The sequence below is a fragment of the Mus musculus genome, chromosome 2 (assembly GCF_000001635.26).
Source record: "Mus musculus strain C57BL/6J chromosome 2, GRCm38.p6 C57BL/6J".
In the NCBI taxonomy this organism is placed as follows: Eukaryota; Metazoa; Chordata; class Mammalia; order Rodentia; family Muridae; genus Mus; species Mus musculus.
Genome location: NC_000068.7, coordinates 86540385 through 86558791, shown reverse-complemented (window position 1 = coordinate 86558791; position 18407 = coordinate 86540385). Strand labels below are relative to the sequence as shown.

The 18407-nt window shown below is 35.8% G+C and overlaps 1 protein-coding gene across 1 annotated transcript; it reads left to right on the top strand.

The window, feature by feature from the left end:
• The first annotated feature begins 653 nt into the window (after positions 1 to 653).
• Positions 654 to 5611, top strand: Olfr1080 (olfactory receptor 1080). The gene is made up of 2 exons (NM_146409.2): positions 654 to 675; positions 4655 to 5611. The coding sequence occupies exon 2, from the start codon at positions 4670 to 4672 to the stop codon at positions 5609 to 5611; it is 942 nt and encodes a 313-aa protein (NP_666521.2). The 5' UTR covers positions 654 to 675; positions 4655 to 4669.
• Positions 5612 to 18407: the final 12796 nt, after the last annotated feature.

Here is an 18407-nt window from a genome sequence, read left to right as displayed (position 1 = left end):
ACTTCCTCATATGTAGACTGACCATGCTCCAAATATTTACTAGTACTCTTTGACAATAAAAATACCATGAACAAATGTATGAAAATGGGGGCATTTAAAAATGGATTTACTTTATTAATATCACTTGTGAGTAAGTTTAGAATATTTGAAAGCTTTCTATTGACTATGGCTTAAATAGATGCTATTTACAATATTCTATAGTTTAACATTATGTTCTGGCTCATCCGTATTACATTATATTATCTTCAGAATATAATTTTTAAGGCTGGATGACATTCCAGTGACTATATGTAACAAATTTTATGTATCTATTTGTTTATAAAGGAATATACAAGTTATTTGTATTTTATATGAAGTAAGGGATAAGGTACAATTAATTTAATGTTGTGATTATCTCTTTGAGATAATAATGCAAGTAGCTAAGATAAAAATGGAGATCTGTTGGCTAATTTTATAGTGTTAGCTTTTGTTCATAGAGAAACACAGATTCTTCCTGACAATTAGTGGACAGTCTCCAGACATTTCATTAAGTGTTCTGACATTTCAGGTTAATCAAGGATTTGCATGGCTCACCCACAGGGAGACTCCTTAAAGTTTGAAGAAATATTCATAAGTTATCATCTAACAGTGTGTTAAATTATTCATGGGTGAAGTTCTGAGGACATCTCATCACAGGTAAGGGATGCAGCAGGTTTTGTGTTATCAGTATCTATGGAAAAGGATACAGTTTTTCCTATTTTTATCTTTAAATATCAGTGTCCTTTTGTAAATTGTCCATGTCTTTTTCCCCTATTCTTTCCTGACTGAACAAGGAAATCCTTCTCTATCAACTTAAGTTAGAAAAAGAAAGTTGATGAGCAATTTTAAGAATTTACATTTTATATATTTCTAAAATATTTAATTAACTATATATTAGAAGTAAAAACTGACCCACACACATGAAATGAGATGAGGTCTTATTGAAAAATAAGAGTATTGTCAAAGCAGAAATTAAAAGCAGAAATTCTGCCTTGTAATATCCTTCAAACACTTAAGCATTGTGACTGCAATGTTTTCTATAATTATCCCCAAACTATACAGTATGTATATAATTACACTGCTGAGAATGATACTCAATATATTATAGTTAAATAAATATTCTATATCATCAATATTTTATGTATCATGTAAAGGCAACTAGTTGTATTAAGGGAACTTTAAGTAATAGCCTTCATGCCTATGATAAAATAGTCTTGTTTTCTACAGTGATCTGTCCACACTTTTGTAGGGGTGTAGGTTTAAAAATTTAATTTGATTCATTGGAAAAGAGAATAAAGTAGCAGTATTTTGCATAAGATTAAGCTCTACAACTATTAAGACAAAGTCTATGTGTGTTTCTTCACCATACATGATTACTGTTATATCCTAGCTACACACATTTTATTCTGTAATATAATAATGATGATAATGATAGTAATAATGATGATGGTGATGATGGTGGTGATGATGATAATGATGATAATTATCACAAAATCCAGCAAAATAAAAGAGCAAAGCAAGATTTAAACAATTTCTTGTGATTTTGGAAGACACTTCTCTAATATTTTAAAAGTCCATCCTTGCTATATTTATATAATAAAGTCTTTTGGATAGGACAGTGTGGACGACCAGTTATGGGCAATCACCTGAGTAATATTTTAAGTGAAGTAAGTGGATATAGCAGAAAACATATTCCATAAATAGTGTTGGCAATCATATGATTTTATTCAGTTACTTGCAGTTCTTGTAATACTTACCATGAAAATATCTACAAAAAACCTGTCTTATATATTGTAAGTGAAATTAGTATAACATATAACTGTAAAAATTATAATCTCTCTTCCTATCTTTTTCCATCTGTCTGTCTCTCTGATTGTCTGTCTGTCTTTCTATGTTTTTTGAGACAAGTCTTAAATAGCCTCCTATAGTTTCACAAGATATTCTTGTTTTAGAGAATGGTGAACTTGTACTACTACTACCACTGTTTCCATGTCCACAAAGTTGTGACCAAAGATGTGAGCCAATTAGCTTGGCATCAGTATTTTTAAATACTGCATTACTCAATCCAAGGGGAATGTTTTGTGTCTTTGTTGCATAAAACCTACTTTAAGTTCTCTTTTTCTATAATCTGATGAAATTGTCTTAGTCTCCTAGTTTTTTCCACAACAAAGTGTATTATATTTGTTACATTAAAGTAAATAAATATCAGATATAATGAAATGACCACACTAATATAACAATATTCCAGGAAAGTGACATAAATATAACTTGAAATATTTTGCATTTATAAATGTTAGATGATTAGTTGTGAAAATCAAAAACATTGATTGTCAACCTAGTGACTGTCTTGGAAGGAGAAAGTAGAAAATAGAAAATTGATGTACTATATTCTAATAGCTTTGTATATCTTGTTATCTCTTTTCATATTTTAATATTTGTATATAATATATTTTGATCTTATTTTTTCCATCCATCAATACCTCCTAGATCTTCCACACATCCCTACACTAACAGGTTTATTTATTTCCTCTAAGTTAAAAAAATGAAGCAAGCCTAAATATTTAATCATGGGATAAAACATAAAGAACAGAAAAACAAAAAAAAAAAGAAAGCACATAAAAAATGGAGTAAGTTTGTGTTGACCAACTACACCTAAATATGAGGCCTCCTTGATATACAGAGAGTCATTCTATTATCCTTTATCAACACAAATTAATTGCTAATAGCCTTTTATAGGGGTGGAACTTTGTGATCCTGTCTCTGTACTGCCAAACATTTTTGAAAAAAAAATATTTATTTGTAGCGAATACGTCATTCACACACATTGTAAGTTACTTCAAATTATATATTACCCAGCTCTCCAGAGAAGAGCATTGTCTACACAATGAGACTCTGCTCAAAGAGTTTTACTGTGGGTATTGTTGCTCAGAGATAAAATTCTTGGCAAATATGTGCAAGTGCCTAGGTTTGAACCCCAGTAAATGCAAAACACGTTGAATTCTATTTGAGAATTAATTCAGGATATTATTTCAATATTAAAATATTTAATTGTGCTTCCAAAAATGCCACAAAGACATCTTTGGAGTTTGTGACAGTGTTTTATGAAAAACATTAACTGCACAAAACAACACTTATATTTATTAAGTATACAACTCTGTTTTATTCCTATATACATCTATCCAGTATTTTGTTTCTTCATAAGAAGAAAATATCATATCTAATTATGCTGATTTTTATTCATAATGACATTGTTTACCAAGATTATTAACACCTTCAGTGGCATCATCTACAATAAATACTTCAGAAGGTGATACACTAAAGAATTTGTGCGCTTTACAAATTTAAATATTTATAAGGTACCAATTGAATATGTGTGCTAGAACTACTTGCATACTCGACAATAGCAATGTGTATAGTTACTGCTGAGTCAGCTCTCCTCGCACATGTTTTCATATTTTTCCTGTCATAAAAATTCTAAGAGAATTGGCATATGTATTACTGGTATTTTTAAGTTAATTATTGTTACCAATTGAAGTTATTTTGATGCATATAGAAAACAGTGCAATGGTAGTCCATTCACCATTTATCTAACAATTAAAGTTCTAATAGTATTTAATAATAATAATTTTACTTTAAATTACTTCATATCTGCATTTATTCTCTTGTCTCATCAGTATATGTATGTGTGGATATGTGAGTGTAAGTCTAAAATTTATTTATATATTTTGATAGTGTCTATCTATCTGTCTATCTATCTATCTATCTATCTATCTATCTACCTATCTACCTATCATGTATTCACTATTAAGTGTATAAAATAAAAAATAGTAAATATATAACAGAAGTTTCTACTTTTATATATGAATTGTTAGTATCAATATTATTTAGAGCTTTATAAGAAATAAATATGGTGTTTACCAGACTAACTGGCTGAAAACCCTTAGAAGACAGTGTCAATTCATGTTTACATTGACTCTAGTATTTTTCAATAGAAATTTCATGAATAAGAAAAAGAAATTAGCTTATTTTTATTTGTACATCTCGAAGAGTAAATATTTTGTATTACAAATATTAATAGGTTTGTGTGTGTGTGTGTGTGTGTGTGTGTGTGTGTGTGTGTGTGTGTGTGTGTGTTTTGTTTTGTGGATTTTTTGGGATTTTTTTTTTTTTTTTTTTTTTTTTTTGGTTTTTCAAGACTGGGTTTCTCTGTGTAGCCCTGAGTGTCCTGGAACTCACTCTTTAGACCAGGCTAGCCTCGAACTCAAAAATTCTCCTGCCTCTGCCACCCAAGTGCTGAGATTAAAGGTGTGTGCCACCATGCCTGGCTCAATATTAATATTTTAAAATATTAAGTCAGAAATTTTAGATATTTTTTTCTTTGTTTTTATTATTTTTATTAGATATTTTCTTTCTTTCTTTCTTTCTTTCTTTCTTTCTTTCTTTCTTTCTTTCTTTCTTATTTTCTTTCTTTCTTTCTTTTAATTTCAAATGTTAAACCCTTTCCTAGTTTCCCCTCTGAAAATCCCCTATCCCTTCCCCTCACCTCTGTTCCCCGATTTCTAACATTGGGATTGTTTTGTCCTTCATATAATAAATTCTGAAACATTTGCAATTTTTCTGCCTCTGCTGATGACAGGTCTTCTGATAGAGAATGGATAAACACAACCTAACAGTTGTGACTGAATTCATCCTGATGGGAATCACTGAGAACCCTGAGCTGCAGGCTCCATTGTTTGGGTTGTTCCTAGTCATCTACCTGACCTCAGTGATTGGCAATCTTGGGATAATCATCCTCACCAATGTAGACGCCAAGCTACAGACGCCAATGTATTTCTTTCTCAGGCATTTGGCTTTTACTGACTTTGTTTATTCAACAACTGTGGGACCAAAAATGTTGGTAAACTTTGTTGTAGATCAAAATGCAATTTCCTACTCTCTTTGTGCTACACAGCTAGCTTTTTTTCTTCTGTTCATTGGCAGTGAGCTTTTTATTCTGTCTGCAATGTCCTATGACCGCTATGTGGCCATATGTAAGCCTCTGCTCTACACTGTCATCATGTCCCATAAAGTATGTTGGGTTCTAGTCACAATGACCTATCTTTACTGTACATTTATGTCCCTTGTAGTCACCATAAATATTTTCTCTTTATCCTTCTGTGGCTACAATGTCATCAACCATTTCTTTTGTGATTGTATCCCCTTAATATCGTTGCTTTGCTCAAATACACAAGAAGTTGAACTTATAGTTATGATCTTTGCAGCTTTTGATTTGATTTCTTCCCTTGTCGTTGTGCTTATGTCCTACCTGCTCATTCTCATAGCTGTTCTCAGGATGAACTCTGCTGAGGGCAGACGCAAAGCTTTCTCTACCTGTGGGTCACACCTGACAGTAGTTACAGTATTCTATGGGACACTGATATTTATGTATGTACAACCTGAATCTAGCCATTCAATTGATACTGATAAAATATCATCTATATTTTATACTTTAATCATCCCCTTATTGAATCCCCTGATCTACAGTCTGAGGAACAAAGATGTAAAAGAAGCTTTACAAAGAACATGGCAAAAAATATTCAACACATTTTCTTAAAATTTAAATGCCATACAAATCCTTCAAAGCAGGCTTGAATATACACCATTTTACTTTCCTCTGGAATGTAGAACAAGCCCCAGTGTGTGAAACTTGTATTATCTACTTGAATTCTGGTGCTAATCCAGTTTCCAAATATCATACTTCTATTAGAGGAGAATAATTTCCTTCTTGGAACATTATTAACTACACATAACTGCTAAGCCTGTTGCAAAATATAAACATATTTTGTAACTATAGAACTGAGGGTATATCTTATAGAACTGAAGGTATATCTGTTGATGCATCTTGTGCATGAGAGAGAGAAATTTTAGTATGTATAAAATGGATTTTGAATCTTCAAGCAGAATTTTCTACTAAAATAAACACAGTAACATTTGTATATATCAGCATGTACTTCTGTTTTATGAAATTATACTGCTTTTGATTTAATTTTGGTTTATATATTCAACAGTTTCATACATTAGTAAAATAAAACTTAATTATTGTCACTTCAATTCTTGACTCCCTCATCATCCTTCTCCATCTGAAACATTTATTTTCAAATATCTCCTTCTACTTTCTTCTGTGATTTGTAGCCCACTGAATTAATAAAAGTTACAATGTTAGGTAGCAAGATGTTTAAAATAATATGGCAAACTAAGTGTAAGTTTAGCATTAAAGAAAATAACATTTCATTGTTTTCCTTCAGGAAAGGATGGCATTGTAGAGGCTCTCTCAAAACATGATTTAAATGTTGGTGAGCCCAACTAGTCCAGTCTAATACAGACATCTACAAATGCAGTGAGTTCATGAATTCATTATCTATATTATAAGCAGAAGAAATGATTTTACTTTATATCTTAGTTACCTTAGTCCTTAAATTTTTCATCCCCCCTTCTCTTATGTCCTCTAAGCCTTACAAACATAGAGAGAGAGATCACTTTTTCATTAATTAAGCATTCTACTACTACATATTCTCATGCCTTTGCCTAGTGTGTGTTTCTACAGTAAGTGTATCTATCTACAGTAAGAAATATGTTGATAAGGGTATAATGTTTATCAGACTTGTTTTTTTTTTTTTCAACTACCGTATCATGACTTGGCATTCTAAGGCTGAATTAAATGGAAAATAACTAAAGGAAAAAAACTAACTAGAATTTCATACAAGAAATGTTTACTTTCGTAGCCTGAAATTTTCAGCTTTTCATTAGCTCATCATTTCATGCCACTTTTAATTTGCATATATTATAAAATTAATTTCAATATTATTTAAAAGAAAAAATGAAACAAAATAGGTTCTTCTGAATTTGTATTAATACAGTCTGAGGTTCAAGGTTGTACCACTTTAAGTACTGGCCCACTGTGAGACTGTGAAAGGCAGCCCCTTTTGGTTGAGCAAGCCATGCTCTGGAGACCCACTAGAAAACTCTACAAGGGATGGAATAGTGAGCCATGTTCCCTGAAACAGATGCCTGACACCACAGAGCCCCTAACTCCATATTCTGTGATTACTAGTCACACAGACAAACTGCCAAGCTCCTGGCATTGTAGCTAGACTCCACCCTCACAGTTACCTGACAATAGGTATGCTCCTCCCCACAGCTACACTGCAATACAAGATAGACCAGCCCACTATAAATTGGGGCTATTTGGCACCTCCTCTCTTTCTTAATCTCTCACCATTCTTAATCTCAACTCTATCTCTCCTTCTCTCCCTCCCTTACTCCCTTACCCCCTCTCTCCTACACATGGCCATAGCTGGTCTTCTCTTCTCTTCTCTTCTCTTCTCTTCTCTTCTCTTCTCTTCTCTTCTCTTCTCTTCTCTTCTCTTCTCTTCTCTCTTTCTCTCTGCCTTTCTACAATCAAGCTCTAAAACCATAGACTGTCTCTGTTCATCAAGGCCCACTGTGCTTGAATGATGGTATAGGTTTTCTCCTAAAGAGCCTCATCTAACCTCCCACCAAAGGCCTTCCTGTGCTCCAGCAATGGGCCAAAGACTCTAGTCGCTGTGGGAACCACCCAGCACTCCCCCTCTATCTGCCCTCTCCTCTCTTCAGTCCCCAGGATGATCCAGCTGCCCCTGTGACCCCCACTTTGTCTTAGGTCTTCTGCGACATACAGCAGTGTCTGGGATGTCCAAGACTGAGAATTTGTTATCTCTGGCCTCCATAAGTCCCAGAGACCTTGGGCTGCTCCCAGTCCATCACCACCCCTCCCCCGGACTGGGACCACCCATCCTGGCCACCTATAGAGCACGCAGCAGTTCTCTATGTCCACCAGCCCAGAACACTGCAACTATGGCGGGAATGCAGGTTCTCTCCCATCCCCTTTATTCCCTGACACCTGCTGCCCCACAGCCCAGCTGAGGATCTATACCATATACAGTCACCAAACACAGACACTATTGTGGATGCTAAGAAGTTCATACTGACAGGAGCCTGATATTGGTGTCTCCTGAGAAGATCTGCCATAGCCTGGTAAATACAGAAGTGGAAAATCTCAGTTAGAGAAAGGACTGAATGAGCTGAAGGGGTTTCCAATCCCACAGGAAGAACAATAATATCCACCAACAAGATGAGGAACAATATGAATCAACCAGACTTCCCCCACCCCCACCCCACCCAGAGCTCCCTAGGTCTAAACCACCAACCAAGGAGTACACATGGAGGGACCCATGACTACAGCCACATATGTAGCAGAGAATGTGCTTATCTGTCATCAATGGGATGAGAGGCCTTTGGTCCTGTGAAGGCTCAATGCCCCAGTGTAGGGGAATTCAAGTGCAGGGACACAGGAGTGGATGAGTGAGTGGGTGGGTGGAGGAACACCCTCATAGGAAAAGGAGGAGTGAAGATAGGAGAGAGGACTTTTGTGGGGGGGGGGGGTGACCTGGAATGGGGATAACATTTGAAATGTAAATAAAGAAAGTATGCAATTAAATAATAACAATAGCTTAAATTTATGTTTCAAATGTTCTCTGATAACAAAGTCTCTCTCTTCCCAGGTACCTGGGCCTTTTTTTTTTAAATTAGATATTTTCTTCATTTACATTTCAAATGCTATCCCCTTTCCTAGTTTCCTCTCCAAAAATCTCTTATACCCTCCCTCCTCCCCCTGCTCCTCAGCCCACCTACTCCTGCTTCCTGGCCCTGTCATTCTCCTATTCCTGGGACTTTTTAATGGCTACCCCCAGTTCACCATTCCACATTGCTACATATTTCTATTATTTCCTGACCCTCTGAACTTATCTCCTGTCCATTCCTACCTGATACTGTCCCCCTTTTCCATTCCCTCCTCTTTTCCTCTGAGCTCCCTCCTTCCCTCTACCTCCTGTGACTGTTTTGTTCCCCCTTCTATGTAGGATTGAAGCATCCACACTTTGGCTTTCCTTCTTTTTAAGCTCTATATGGTTTGTGCATTGTATCTTGGATATTCTGAGATTTTGGGGTAATATCCACTCCTCAGTGAGTACATACCACATGCATTCTTTTATGTCTGTGTTATGTCACTAAGGATGGTATTTTCTAGTTCCATCTATTTGCCTGAGAATTTCATTAAGTCATTGTTTTTGATAGTTGAGTAGTACTGCATTATGTAAGTGTACTACATTTTCTGTATCCATTCTTCTGAGGGGCATCTGGGTTGTTTCCAACTTCTGGCTATTATTAGTAAGGCTGTTATAAACATTGTGGAGCATGTATTCATATTATGTGTTGAGATATCTTTTGGGTATATGACCAGTAGTATTATAGGTGAATCTTCAGATAGATATATTTCCAATATTCTGAGACACTGCCAGATTGATTTCCAAAGTGGTTTTAGTCAAAATACCCAACAAAGGAGAGACAGAACCTGTAGAGACAACCTCCAGTAGATAGGTAGGACCCCCAGTTGAGGAATGGGGCCATCCACTCATCTCAAAATTTTTAACTGAGAAATGTTCCTGTCCAAAGGAAAGACAGGGAAAAAATTAAAACTGAGACAGAAGAAAAGGCCATTCAAAAACTGCTCCACTTAAGTATCCCATCCCATCCTCAGACACCAACCAACATTATTGCTGATGCCAAGACGTCCTTGATGATAGGAGCCTGGTATGGCTGTTCTCTTAGAGGTTCTACCAGCACCTGACCAATACAGGTGCAAATGTTCACAGCTCACCTGAACTGAGCCCAGGAATAGAAGAGCTAAGGGAAGAACTGAAGTAACTGAAGGGATTTGCAACCCCATAGGAAGAACAATATCTACTAACTGGACTATCCAGAGCTTCCAAGGAGTAGACCACTAACCAAAGAGTGTACAGGGAGGGATTCATGGCTCCAGATACATATGTAGCAGAGGATTGCCTTATATGATATCAATGGGAGGGGAGACCCTTGGTCCTGTGGAGGATTGATGCCCCCGCAAAGGAGAAGCTAAATTGATGAGGTGAGAGTGTGTGAGTGGGTGGAAGAGTACACTCATAGAGGTAAAGGGGAGGGGGAAGATGGGGAAAGGGTTGGGGGTTGTGAAGGGAAAACAAGGAAGGGGAATATCATTTGAAATGTAAATGAATAAAATGATTAATAAAAAAAGAGAAAGAAGTAATATGGGAATTATCAGGACCAAGTGGAATCATATGGAAAGATTTCATGGAATTAGCTTACTACCTTATCCACACCAGAAGCCTGGGGCTTGATTCTAATAGGTTTTTAGGGGAATTGAAAAGCTGTTCTCCAGAAGATGGCACCAGATCTTGTTACAGATGGTTGTGAGCCACCATGTGGTTGCTGGGATTTGAACTCCGGACCTTCGGAATAGCAGTCCGGTGCTCTTACCCACTGAGCCAACTCACCAGATGCTCCTCAACAGAGGAGTGGATACAGAAAATGTGGTATATTTACACAGTGGAATACTACTCAGCTATTAAAAAAAATGAATTTATGAAATTCCTAGGCAAATGGATGGACCTGGAGGGTATCATCCTGAGTGAAGTAACCCAATCACAAAGGAACTCGCACAATATGTACTCACTGATAAGTGGATATTAGCCCAGAAACTTAGGATACCCAAGATATAAGATACAACTTGCCAAACGCATGAAATTCAAGAAGAACGAAGACCAAAGTGTGGACACTTTACCCTTTCTTAGAAATGGGAACAAAACACCCATGGAAGGAGTTACAGAGACAAAATTTGGAGCTGTGACGAAAGGATGGACCATCTAGTGATTGCCATATGCAGGGATCCATCCCATAATCAGCTTCCAAATGCTGACACCATTGCATACACTAGCAAGATTTTGCTGAAAGGACCCAGATATAGCTGTCTCTTGCGAGACTATGCCGGGGCCTAGCAAACACAGAAGTGGATGATCACAGTCAGCTCTTGGATAGGTCACACGGCCCCCAATGGAGGAGCTAGAGAAATTACCCAAGGAGCTAAAGGGAACTGCAACCCTATAGGTGGAACAAAAATATGAACTAACCAGTACCCGGGAGCTCTTGTCTTTAGCTGCATATGTATCAAAAGATGGCCTAGTCGGCCATCACTGCAAAGAGAGGCCCATTGGACTTGCAAACTTTATATGCCCCAGTACAGGGGAATGCCAGGGCCAAAAAGGGGGAGTGGGTGGGTAGGGGATTGGGGGGGTGGGTATGGGGGACCTTTGGGATAGCATTGAAAATGTAAACGAGGAAAATTCCTAATAAAAAAACTCAAAAAAGAAATGTAAATGAAGAAAATATCTAATAAAAATGCCTTAATTAAAAAAAAAAAGAAAAAGAAAAACTGTTCTCTAGAAATCTTTCTAGATTTTTGTTCTGTTTTGTTTTTTGTTTTTTGGTGGAACAGTGCCATGAAATAAAGTTGAGCATAATATCTGGAAAACTTAAAAAGCAATATTTACTACTGTAGGTTGTAGTGTAAATAAGACTGAAAACATTAACTGACTGCTTTTACATTGATTTTACATTGATAGGTATTAAAATATCCCTTGACAACAATTACACAACGGCTTTCTTGATATTTTATACAAAACATGAATAGTAATATTATATAGATGAAGACAATAATTTGCATGTATTTAGTCAACAATAAATTTAAAAAATGAAAAGTTAGATAATCAATTTTTGTAAATATTTTGTCTGCTAACATAGACCGAAAAAGAAAACAACATAAAGTTTAAAAAAAGACGTCTTTTCGCCACTAGCATCATTACAAAGCTTCACAGCATTTTGTGTAATTTGGTTTTATATTCATGGCGCTACTCTCATGTAAATGTTGATGAAAGGTTATGATTATTGATAGATACTTCTTACACCACACAGGCACTTTCATATAAAAGAATACACACTGAATTATGGTATTAGAGAAATACCTTAAACAAATACAATAAGATACAATTTAAATTTTGATTCTATTTTTAGGTTTGATTTCCAATTTTGAAAATGAAAAAAAAAACTGAGAGAAATATCAATTTCCTCTAAAAGATAAAGAAAAGATAAGGTTCCTTTCTGTTTAGGACTTTGGTATCTATCTATCTATCTATCTATCTATCTATCTATCTATCTATCTATCTATCTATCCATCCATCCATCCATCCATCTATCATCTATCTATCTATCTATCTATCTATCTATCTATCTATTCATTCATTTAAAATATTTATTTATTTATGTAAGTACACTGTAGCTGTCTCTAGACACACAATAAGAGGGCAGCAGATCTCATTATGGATGGTTGTGAGCCACCATGTGGTTGTTGAGATTTGAACTCAGGACCTTGGTATTTAAAGGCAGGAAACAACTATCTTTTAAAGAGTTATTTTCTTCATTTGACTATGTCCTTTGCCTTACAGAAGATTTCCAGTTTTATGAGGTTCCATTTATCAATTTTTGATCTTAGAGCATGAGCCATTGGAGTACTGTTTCGGAAATTTACCCCTGTGCCAATGAGTTTGAGGCTCTTTCCCACTTTTTCTTCTATTAGAATCAGTGTATCTTGTTTGTTTGTTTGCTTGCTTGCTTGCTTTCTTGCTTGCTTGCTTGCTTGCTTGCTTGCTTTAAACTCCAGATTTTATTCCCCTCCTGTCACACCGTCTGACTCTTCTACATGCCATACCTCTTTTCTGACTACCTGTCTCCATGAGGATGTCACCACTCCCTACCCCAAACCCACCATACCTCTAAATTCCCTGAGACTTCCAGTCTCTTGATGGTTAGGTGCATCTTCTCTGACTAAATCCAGACCTGGCAGTCCTCTGCTGTATTTGTCTGGGGGGCTTTGATTCTCTTGGACTTGAGCTTTCTGACGAGTATGGATCTATTTTCATTTTTCTACATACCAACTACCAGTTAGACCAGCACCATTTATTGAAGATGCTTTCTTTTTTCCAATATATATTTATGGCTCCTTGTCAAAGATCAAGTGACCATAAGTATGTGGTTTTATTTCTGGGTCTTCAATTCTGTTCCATTGATCAACCTAGCTGTCCCAGTATTAATAACATGCAGTTTTATCTCCATTGCTGTGTAGTACAGCTTGAGGTCAGGGATCGTGATTCTCATAGAAATTCTATTATTGATATTTTTTTTTCTATCCTGGGTTTCTGATTATCCATATGAAAATGAGAATTGCTTTTTCCACTTGTTTGAAGAATTTCGTTAGAATTTTGATGGGGATTGCATTGAATCTGTAAATTGCTTTTAGAAGGAGGACCATTTTTATTGTTAATCCTAACAATCTATGAGCATGGGAGATCTCTCCATTTCCTGAGGTCTTCTTTAATTTATTTTTTGAAAGACTTGTAGCTCTTGTCATATAGATCTTTCATCTGTTTAGTTAGTTATAGTCAATAGGACAAATCAGCAACCTACAGATTGGGAAAAAAAAATCTTCACCAACTCCACCTGATAGAGGGCTAATATCAAAAATATATAAAGAACTCAAGAAGCTAATATCCAAAAAGACCCAGACAATCTAATTTTAAAAAATGGGGTTTAGATCTAAACAGAGAATTCACAACAGAGAAATTTAGAATGGCTGAGAAGCACTTACAGAAATGTTCAACTTCCTTAGAGAGCTGGGAAATGCATATCAAAATGACCCTGATATTCCACCTTATACCAGTCAGAATGGCTAAGATTAAAAGCTTAGGTTATATGTTGGCAAGGATGTGGAAAAAGAGGAACACTCCTCCACTGTTACTGGGGATGTTAACTGAAACAAGCATTCTGGGACTCAACCTGAAGGTTCCTCAGAAAATTGGAAATAGATCTACTTAAAGACCCAGTTATGCTACTCTTGAGCATATACTCAATAGTTGCCCCACTATGCCACAGGGACACATGTTTTGTTATGTTCATAGTGGCCATATTAATGATAGCCAAAAGCTAGAAATAAACCAGATATACCACAATGGAAGAATGGCTCATTTACACAGTAGAATATTATTCCGATATTAAGAATGAGGACCTCATGAATTTTGTAGGCAAATGGAGGTAACTAGATAATATCATTCTGAGGGAAGTAAAACAGGCCCAAAAGGCCATGCATGGTATGTACTCACTAATAATTGTATATTAGCCAAATAAGTACAGAATACCCAGGATTTAATCCACAGAACTCAAGAAGGTAACAAGCTGAAGAACCCATGTGGATGCTACAATCTCAGTTGGGAAGGAGAAGAAAGAAATCATGAGGACAGAGGACGGGAGGGGTCTGGGTGGGAAAAAGATTGAGGAGGGGACAGGAGAGAACCCCTGAGGGGCAGCAGAATCAAGGAAAATATGCAACTTCGGGGGTTATAAGGTGGGGGGACCCTCTTGCATATACCAGAAACCTGCAAGGTGGGATTTCAGGAATAAAACAGAGGGACATTAAATGAAATGCTCTACAGCATGAAGAGGGAACTTGTGGAGTCTAACTTTAGTAGAAATACAGGGGATCATGTGGATGGATGTGGTCACCATCCCACAGTTAAAAATACTGTCACAGAATTGTTCCTGTGCAAAAGAACTTCAGGAACAAAAATGCAGAAGGTCTGAGGGAAAGGGTATCCAGTGATAAGCCCAACTTGGGATCCATCTCAAGGGGAGGCTCCAAGGCCCTATACTATTGCTGATGTTCACCTCACAATACCTAGTTTATTGAAGCAACTCACTGGTCCTTAAAATGGCATATGAATAGTGAATATGTGGTTCATATATACCACCTAATACTATTTGTTTGTCAAGAAAAAGGAAATCATGAATATTGTTTGTTAATGGATTGAGACTAGAACAGATCATAGTGACTGGGGTAAGGAACATCCAAAGGGAAAGCTGTCATCCATGTATTTTCTGTCACTAATGACACCTAGCTTCAGATGTTTGCCTTTTGAGAGGATATGCTGAATAAGGGGCTGGGAGAGAAATAGAGTAAAATTGCAGAATACAGGTTGAAAACTGAGATGAAACTGACTTCATTGTCTAACGCTGAACTCTAGGTTTCACATTACCAGAAAATGACATGCAAACTTCCAAACAAGCCATGCAAACAACCCCCTTACTTTCTATGATATATATATATGAACCACATCAACCACTAAAACAGCATAATAACCCTATTTGTGCAGTAGTTCTATAGATTGTTTGACAGTAACTATCTTAGATCAATAACTATAGCTATGTTGAAACACTGTGATAAATGACAAAGTAAGGTTTATTTGGCTTTCATATTTTGTGTTACTGAGAAGGAAGCCAAGGTATTAACTCGCACCAGGCATGAATCTAAGGCAAGATCTGATGCTGAGATCATGAAGGATTGCTGCCTACTGACTTTCTAAGCCTACTTTCTTATAGAATCCAGTACCATTAATCCAAGGGTGGTGCATCCACAATGGGGCATGCTGTGGCCATCAATCCCTAGTATTTAAAATGCCTCACAATCTTACACATCCCAAATTTATGAAGAAATTTTCTCAGTTTATATCTCCTCTTCTCAAATAGCTCTAGCTCATGTCAAGTTGATACAAAACTTTTTAGAACAGTAACTGACAGCTCTTTCAATGGACTGAAAACCTTTATTTAAAAGATGAAAACTATGCCTAATATGGGAAATCGAACAAACCACTCCTTGATATTGATATCATGGATATTTGATAAGAACTTACAACTATCTCCTTACTAAATCAGCAGTAACCCTATCTATATTCTATATGTGCAAAGTTAGAGCTAGTTGTACCAATCACTACACATTCTGATTGAATTAGCAGTACTACTAATTCAATACCTTTCATGGAGCTCATGGAACTGGAAGCTTACCATATTTATCCTCATATAATTGAGGATTATTTCACTCAGTATGGTGCTCTCCTTGTTCATCGCTGGAACAATACCTTGCATTTTTAAGGTTGAATTACTCTTTGTACGTTCATCTATGTTGGATGTTTAATTTTTGTTGTCTCGTGGCACAGGATGTTATAAAAAAAACAACAGAGTTCACATTTCACTTTGGGAACCTGGCTTCAAAACTTTTTGATAAGTACTTGTAAGTGGGAATGTTGAATCATACAACAATAATTAAATCACAGCTGAATACAAATTGATCCTGAAAGTATTAACCTCCAGGCATCATCTCATTAGACTTTCTAAAATTTTGCTGGTAATTAATTATTTATTGGTGTCTCCTGAGGGAGAGTGTCCATGGCTTAAAATATATACATAAATAGGTCTCAGAAACCCATGCTAAGAAACACATTGGGAAATGAAGGCAGCATTTTCACAATAGGTAACAAAGCTACTCACAAAGCCCTGTCATTTCATCATATGTATGAGGAAGACAACTTTTGTTAGTGTCTCACTATCTGGAGGTAATCATTTCTGTTCATTTTATATTCTTTTTAGTAGGTCGCAATGTTTGTATAGGAATAGAAACTCTTTCATTTTTCTATTTCATGTCCTTTTAAAAACATTTTTACTGAAGTTGAGAGGGCAAAAGCTACTGGTTACTTTTGAAACACACTAAAAATATTCTACAGTATGTTGTTATAATAAAACATATTTTCACTCCAACTCTCTTCTCTTGACTTTTTCTCTTTCATACACATACACACAAACATACACACACACACACACACACACACACACTTAATTTTGTAACAAGTAAAGCACTGAGATGAGAAGAAATAAGAAAGAAACAATATGAATTTGTTTAAAGAAGAGAATTTGAGAAAATAAATGTTGAGTGTGCATTATGCTGTTTTTACCATCGTTAAACTAAACTTTTTTCTTTTCTTTGTTTGTTTGTTTGTTTGTTTGTTTGTTTTTTCTCTTTGTAGCCCTGGCTATCCTGGAACTCACTGTGTAGACCAGGCAGGCTGGCCTTGAACTCAGAAATCCACCTGCCTCTGCCTCGCAAGTGCTGGGATCAAAGTTGTGCACTACCACTGCCCCGCCTTCTATCCTTAGTTTTATTTTGCCCTAGATTTATCAAGGATCCTCTACAAAAATTATACTGAACCCATATTCATGGAGCTTCTAGGATAAGGGAAATAATTATCCAGATATTGACAGTAAAGTCAGAGGAGAAATAAGACAATATATGATGACATATATGTATGTTTGTATGTCATGTATGACATATATTTATAAAATGTAATATGAAAATTTATTCTCCTAAGTTCACCTAATGTAAAATAACTAGAACTTTAACAAGAAATCTTTACAGTAATAGGTTACACATGTGTTCACCTTATGATCCTTTTATATTTTTAGCAATTACTTATTTTTATGTGTGTGTGCATATGCACAGAGATCAGAGGGAAAGTGCATGAGTCCTCTTGTACCTTACACTGGTGCACCTCTTCCTCACACTCAAGTCTGCATACTAAGCTGTTTTACCTGTGAAGAGATCAAGCCACTTCCTGATTTTTGCATTCCACAGTGGTAGTGAAACCACTAATGAGGATCAAGAGACACCTAATTATATCTTTGGATAAAGGGAGACTTCCTTAATTGAGAGTGTAGTTTGGAAGAGTAACTGCCAGGATTCAACAAGCATATTTATCTATAAAAGAAATCATTTTTCACTGGGTTCTAAAACTATCCAGAGGAAAACATTTTTGTCTCTTCTTACCTTTGACAAAATTTACAGTCAGTGTGTTTTAATTTTTACCAATTAAGCATTGCAAAGCAAACCAATGCAGAAGGGACCAAGAATGGGTGTTTCAGTTAAGCAATAATTGGTGTTTTACATATTCAATATCTGAAGATTATAATAGTAAATGGAAGAATATCAGAAAACCATTTGTTATAAAATCCTTTTAAGTGAGTGAAGTATAAATTATATATACTCACCTTTACCCAGAACCTTCAAAACTAGGAGATTCTGTTGCCATATTCTCATAGACTGCAGTTTCTACTATGATTACCAGTGTAAATCAATTTATTTCCGGTTTTAGTAAAATATTTTCATAGTTTTTGAATACATATTTTTATGAAAGTAAGAATTGTTCCACTCCTGTGATTGTCTCTCTTTTGCACTGTAAATATTCAAACATTTCTTCTACAGTATAGAAATTCATTGCGTTGTGTTCTATGGTGTGTTTGGAAACTATTCCTTTGAGCTAACCACAACAAATATTTTCTGTTTGCACTTACACCCATGATAATTATAGAGTACTGCATTTTTGTTTTGCTGTGCGGTATATACAGTGCAATTAAAGTTTAATACAGTGTCAGACATTAAATCTTTCACAACACTTGCCAAAATACTTAAAATGCTTTTATTAATAATTATATTATTTGTAATATAGCACTTCTTGTTAAAAAAGGAGCTTTTGAGAGTGTGATAATAA

Bases quoted from the DNA above. Each gene is read 5' to 3' on its own strand.
- Olfr1080 (NM_146409.2), top strand. From the start codon at position 4,670: ATGGATAAACACAACCTAACAGTTGTGACTGAATTCATCCTGATGGGA.